The 6,491-nt window shown below is 30.3% G+C and overlaps 1 protein-coding gene across 1 annotated transcript; it reads right to left on the bottom strand.

Moving 5' to 3' along the window:
* Positions 1-3,886: 3,886 nt before the first annotated feature.
* On the bottom strand, positions 3,887-5,803 carry LOC130967147 (putative pentatricopeptide repeat-containing protein At5g40405). The gene has a single exon (XM_057891967.1). The coding sequence runs from the start codon at positions 5,801-5,803 to the stop codon at positions 3,938-3,940; it is 1,866 nt and encodes a 621-aa protein (XP_057747950.1). The 3' UTR covers positions 3,887-3,937.
* Positions 5,804-6,491: the final 688 nt, after the last annotated feature.

Genomic DNA, 6,491 nt, shown 5'->3' with positions numbered 1-6,491 from the left:
TTAAAAAATTAATATTTAAAATTTTAGAAAATAATATGCATTTAGTAAAATAACATGTATTCAATATAATGGAAAAAATTGAATTAAGTAAGTACTATATATGTACAAGAGAAACAAAACTAAATTATAAAATAGTATTATTTCATATAATAATAATAATAATATTCCTGTAAAATAAATAGACAAATAAAATATATCGTGCCAAAGGAAGTCATCTGTTTTAGAAAAACGAAAAAAAAGAAGAAAAACTAATAGAAAGATAAAATGATCAATAAAAATTGGTTAGAAAAAAAAAAGTAAAAGATGTATTAAAAGGAAACAACACAACACATGAACACAAGTGCAAGATAGTAATTTCTTCATTCTTTTCATGGGCTAAGGAAACAATTTGTCTCTGTTTTATGGTGTTCTCTAAAAAAGCAAAACCACTCAATATATTTCTATTCAATCTTATCCTTCTAATTATTTTATTATATATCTTAATGCTAAAATAAAATGAAATAGCAGTGTACCAAAAAATACCGTGGTACATGTGAAAACCTTCCTATATTATTTAACACATAGTAGCATTGATCTTTTTTATTCTTTAAAACTTTCACGTGAAAAACAATCCATTTGCTCCCCCCGTAAAAAGTTTTCCGTGGATGACGTGTCACACCTCAGTCACATACTCACATGCCTGGTTCTTGTTATTCATTATTGCTATCTAGGGGTTGTACACTTGTACTAATTTAATATTAAAAAAGGTACTTAATTATAATTATATGGTTTCAACTTTCAACCGTACTTCGAATTTTGAAAGATTTAACAATGCAATTGTTATGCTACCGATGTAAAATAATTTTATACTATTATTCATTATTAGGGGGTGAAAATAGGTTGTCAAACTAGACTTTACTCTTAACAAATTAAGTTTGTAATATATATAGTTAATTAACTTAAATTTAATTTATAGTCTGTTATAATATTTTTTTAAGTATTAAACTTGATTTATTATTTAATTTGGCTTGATTTAAAATCTGTTAAAAGACCTAATATAAAAATAAAAAATTTAAATATTTAAAAAATGTTTTTAATAAAAATTATATATATGTAATATATTAAACTTAATATTTATAAAAATATTTAAACTTTTAAGAAATCAATAAAAATCTAAAAATCAATTAAATTTGTCTTAATTACAAAATTTATTTTTTATTAGTATAAATTTAGTTTTATTTTTTTAGATAATTTTATTAATATTCTGAACATTATTTACATAACTTGCCAGTCTGGTAAATAGAGTCAATACTGAATACCGATGCGTTGGCGTGGTAACTTGGTAATTATGTTTCAAAGATTATTATTATATCTTTATTTGAAATATAAATGCCAAATCTAGAATAGGATAATGCAATAGAATGAAAACGTTTGAACTTTTTGGCACGAGGGCGGCTTCGGCATTCGATGGTTCTATTTTTGTTTTCTGATGATAATGGGTGTGCGTTTTTTCCTATTAGGTTATTCAGAGGCTCAGGGAGAGCTTAGGTATTTTAAAATGAAAAATACTGTACATCATTAAAATTTATTATTTTTAATTATTATTTAATAATTAATTTATTTTTATTAGTCTAATTTGTTAATTTAATAATTTAATAATATTTTTATTTTATATATTTTAATATTAATAACTAATAACTAATGATTAAAAATAATAAATTTTGATATTTTTTAATGTTTATCTTTTAAAATTTAAATAAATATTTTTTTAATATATATTATCTCGATTCATTAAATTTATTGATCAAATGGGATATTTTAAAGTCCTATTTCTCTTTTTTTTTTTGCCAATTGATCTATTAACCGTTTGAAAACTTTTTAATTTTTTTAAATATTAAATTATTAGGAGTGATTTTTTTTAAAGAATGATTCAAATTATGTATTATATATTGTTGTGGATCTTTACAAAATACATTTTATTTTATTTATAATTAAAAATATTATTTTTATAAAATAACATTTTACAGTACTATTATAATAATATAAAATATTAAGATAATTAAATATTCTCATATTTTATGTTAAAATCACCCGTAAAAAAAATTAGAGCTTGACACTAAAACTATTATTGTACATCATATATGATAAGATATAAAAAAAGTTAGAGAGTTAACTACAACATAATCTAACTTAAATTAATTTTTTATATTTTAATTTTAAAATTTAAAAAAATTAAGATAGTAAAAAAAATTTCTTATAATAAACCTCCTATTTTTCAACTAATTAACTTAATTATATTTTTAGTTAGTTTTTTAGTAAAACCGTAATATTTAATATCAACCGACCCCACCTATTGAGACATATTGAAAAAAAAAACCCTCAAGCAAACTTTTTTATTTATATATTTTTTAATAATAATTATATTAAATGTATATAAAAAATTAATTATTAAAAGTAATAAACAAAATAAAAAATATATATTATAATATAAAATATATATTAAAAATAAATTTAATTATATATTAATTAATTTTAATAATTAATTTTTATGTACAAATAATATTATTGAATTCAGTAGACCGAATCTAAATTAGTTCAGACTTCAGACACGTTTTGAAAAATTTTCACGTGATTTGAATTCCTGAAACGCAAATCGCTGGAATTTTTTTATTTATAAATAAAATAAATATTTTATTTAACAATGTGCGTATTAATAAGTGTACTTATATTTTATATTGTGATTACACATCTCAGTATATAAAATAAAAATAATTAAATATAAAGTTTAAATATTATGTACCTAAGATATATTACATCTACTTAGATGTACATATTAAAAAAGAAAGATTTATAATTTATAATTATAATTTTTATCGTTATTTATAATAAAATCATAATGGAAGAAAGACTTTTTGAAAAGAAAATTTTATTTTTGACCAAAGATTAAAATAAGATGAAATAAAACATTTAAAATAATAATGAGACGTTTCAAATGTTAAAAGACAAAATTAAAACTCAACATGATCATTAGAGATTAAATCAATTCATTATCCTAATGTAAAAATAGTTTTCACAAGATATGCTCTTTGTGAAAATGACTCAAACATTTAGTTAACTATTAACTTACATACTCAATCATAGATATAAATTAATCGGACTTTTTTAATTCATTTTGTGTAATCATACAAAAGTAAAACTAGTCAAGATATAGTAAGTATATTTTTTTCGTTTCTTAACCAGACTTGGATCCAAGTTTTAACTGATTTTTTTTTCTGATAAATTACTTTGAACTCTTATAATAATTATTGAACTAGCAAGGAGCAACATTTAACAGACAAATAAAAACGAAATAGAAGAAAACCAAAAGTTTCAGGTTTCTACAACAAAACACACAAGAGTTTTTTGGCAGGAAGTGAAACAAAAAATAAAAAAATTTTAAAGGCAAAAAGATTTATAATTTAAATCTACATGCTACCTTAATCTTTCTTTTTGGTCTGGTAACTAAATCCTCTATATATGTTTTCACCAAATTGGAAGACTATTTTGTTTTTTAGGTTTTTTGTGGTATTTTTTAACCTAAGACCTTTGTTCTTTTTTTTTTTTGGGACATATACACATATCCACTCACTCACACACACACACACTATAACTACAACTAACAACTCAGCTTATGCTGAGTATCGAACTCGGATGTTGGAGTTTAAGAGGCAAAGACTTTGCCATTCTTACACAGTACTCACCCGACATTTGTTTTTAGACCAACCCAAGTTGTTTTTAATTTGGACACAGCTTCCTCCAAATACTTAGGTACCACGGCCCAAAGGCCCAACTCCATAACTACTACAGCTATTGAAGGCAAAACTGTATTGCACAAATTCTGGAGGGAAAAAAAACGAGAGGAAGATACAAAGACAAGCTTGCTCCAGCAGTTCTGGATAGGATATATTGATCGATGGGTTCACCAATACCCCTTACAAGAGCATTGACCATCTTCAAAATGATGAAACCTGTTTCTGTCCCTCACAATAATTTCTCTATAAAAAAGTTTGGATATCATTTTTGCTACTTCATGGCAATCCCAACAAATTCTAAGATTCATAACCACCCTAATTGGAATGCCTTCCTTCAAACTAATCAACCCAAATGCAATGGCTAACCTCTCACTATGCCTACTCACAGCAACCTCTTTCTCCTCTTCTTCTATATCAAACAGCACAGAGTTTGTGTTTGTCACATGCCCTGCATTTCTCAGACACCTAGAAACCTCTTCTACCTTCAATTCTATCTCATCATATCTGGGGTGAGACTTGTCCCCAACAATGAACTCATGAGCCTCACCATCAACCTCTATGACACTACAACCAGGTAGCTTAGTTACACCCTTGGCCTTCATTTTCTGCCTCAAACTAATAACATTTTCCCAATTCTTGTAATCAGCATATATATTTGATAAAAGGACATATGCACCATCATTCTTGCACTCCAGTTCCAAAATCTTGTTCAATGCAAGCTCACCAATCTCCTTGTTCCTGTGCATTCTACAAGCGTGGAGCAACGCGCTCCACGCTCCTACATGAGGCTTCATAGGCATGGTATTGATGAATTCTAGAGCTTCATTGAGTAGCCCTGATCGACCGTACAAATCAACCATCAAGCCATAATGTTCAAGCTGAGGCTCAATTCCGTACAAACACCTCATCGACTCCAAATGTCTTCGCCCTTCCTCCACCAATCCAACCACAGAGCAACCTCTTAACACCGAAATGAAGGTAACTTCATTTGGCTGAACTAGGCCATCTTTTTTCATGATGGAGAAAAGATGAAGACTCTCATGGCCAAGTCCATTCATGGCTAACCCACCAATGGCACTACTCCAAGTGTAAACATTCCTCTCCTTCATTTCCCAAAACACTTCCAAGGCCTTATCAATGTCTCCACATTTCGCATACATGTCAACAAGAGCAGTCCCAAGCGACACCGTGATCCTAAGCTTGCTCCTCTCAACATACGCATGTGCCCATCGTCCCTGATCCAATGCCCCCAATTGGGTGCAAGCACTCAACACCAAAACCATGGACACCTCATTGAGCCTCACACCCTCCACTTGCATCGCCCGGAACAACTCCAACGCCTCTCTCGACCTCCCACATTGCGCATACCCTGCAATCATGGCGTTCCAAGCAATGTAATCTCTCCGAGGCATTTCATCAAACATCTTCCGTGCAAAGTCAACGTCCCCAAGTTTCGCAGAAGCATGAAGCATTGCAGTTTGGCAAACCAAATCAGGCCTCAAAACATGTCCAAAAACTCCATAGCAAGAGCCAAGATACCCCAATTCAGCGTACATGAAGATCAACCCGGTTTGCACGTGCGGGTCATTGTCGAAGCCGTGTTTTATAACAGCAGCATGAAGGCACGTGCCAGAGTCATGAGCAAGTAGCTGTGCGCACGTGCGGATCATGAAGTTGAAAGTGTAGTTGTCGGGGGAGAGGTTGTTGCGGAGGATGTGGTGGTTATAGAAATGGAAACTGTAGTGTGGTGTGGGGCCCTTGGAATATGCCCTGATGATGGAGTTGAGGGCGAAGAGGTTGGGGTGGTTGTGAGGGTGGCGGAGGAGGTGGGTGGTGGTGGTGTAAGGGAGGTTAATTGGGTTGTGGAGTGCAATGGTGGCGAGGAACTGGGCGTGGAAGTGTGGGTTGTTGAGTGTGCCGTTGAGGAGTAACTGTGCGTGAATTTGTTTGAGTTCTTTCACGGTGGTGCTTCGTTTTATGAGTGAGATTGTTGGGTGCTTTGCAATGTTTGTTACACACTCAATAATGTTCATCCTAAATCACCACATGCTTACATGCATGCATCTTCTTCACATGTATTTACCCATTTATAACTACACTTCTTTTTTGTTTGTTTCTTAAACTTGTATCAATTGTTGGACTCGGACTATAACCGTTGGAGGCGCAGGCCCGTCATTTTTTCTTTGGGCTTATTTCAATGTAAACAGAGTAGTCGTTGACCAAACAAATAAAAACAAATAGTTTATATGATAGATAGATATATGTAGTGATCCTGATCTAAGAGCCTCAAATTTAGTAATATAGTGGGGATCATTCACATGCTAGTATGCTACTGTCGCCTGCATTCAGCACCATTCCCTATTTGATATGAGTTATGGATGCATTATTGGACCTCTCATATAGCATATCCCATCTCGTGAATAATGATTAATGAAAATGCTACTATCTATAAAAGTGTTACAGCATGGATAGATAAGGATGAATGCTCATTTAAGGGTGAATCTGATTTCCTATGTAAGGAGCAAATTCACATGAAAAAGTACAATTAATAAAGTTTGAATAGTTGAATTTATTTGCCTATAAAACATGAACGAGGCAAATGGATTGAACATAGTTACAAATACTTCCCTTTCTCTATCTCTTACAACAACTTAATATTATTCTCTTTTATGTTACAATCAAATACCCTTCTTCTTATATTACTATTACAATTCTTTCTCT

This window comes from Arachis stenosperma, chromosome 3 (assembly GCF_014773155.1).
Source record: "Arachis stenosperma cultivar V10309 chromosome 3, arast.V10309.gnm1.PFL2, whole genome shotgun sequence".
Lineage (NCBI taxonomy): Eukaryota > Viridiplantae > Streptophyta > Magnoliopsida > Fabales > Fabaceae > Arachis > Arachis stenosperma.
This window is presented reverse-complemented; position numbering and strand designations above follow the sequence as displayed.